This window comes from Apaloderma vittatum, unplaced genomic scaffold (assembly GCF_000703405.1).
Source record: "Apaloderma vittatum isolate BGI_N311 unplaced genomic scaffold, ASM70340v1 scaffold1052, whole genome shotgun sequence".
In the NCBI taxonomy this organism is placed as follows: domain Eukaryota; kingdom Metazoa; phylum Chordata; class Aves; order Trogoniformes; family Trogonidae; genus Apaloderma; species Apaloderma vittatum.
In genome coordinates, this window is record NW_009703898.1 from 6,943 (window position 1) to 7,238 (window position 296).

General features: G+C 58.1%; 1 protein-coding gene across 1 annotated transcript in view; it reads left to right on the forward strand.

Annotated features, from left to right (window-relative positions):
* CCDC63 (coiled-coil domain containing 63) overlaps positions 1–274 on the forward strand; it is a gene marked incomplete at both ends in the record, with an annotated part of 3,557 nt that extends 3,283 nt beyond the window's left edge. Inside the window, one exon of the mRNA XM_009864792.1 lies at positions 233–274. Coding sequence (XP_009863094.1) covers positions 233–274 — 42 coding nt within the window. The remainder of the gene's footprint in view (positions 1–232) is intronic.
* Positions 275–296: the final 22 nt, after the last annotated feature.

The following is a 296-nucleotide window of genomic DNA, read 5'->3' on the forward strand; positions in this document are numbered from 1 at the left end:
GAAGGAAGGGCCCTGCTTCCATCTGCAGCTGTGGCTCCTTTTATTCTCCCAAGGAAGGAGCCTGCTGTGTATGCCCCATTCCCATGCAGACTGTGAGCTCTGTGCTTAAGTTCGGAGTGAAATAATGACACCTGCTGCCCTGAGCTCTCTGTCAAAGCCCACCGCACCCAAGGCTCTGCAAAGGGCAGCCCATGGTGACACGCAGAGCCCAGGCTCTCCATCTCTCCCTCAGCCTTGAAGGCAGCCCAGCGTGCAGAGGAGATCGAAGGGGAGAGCTTCAGGAACCTGGAGGAGGG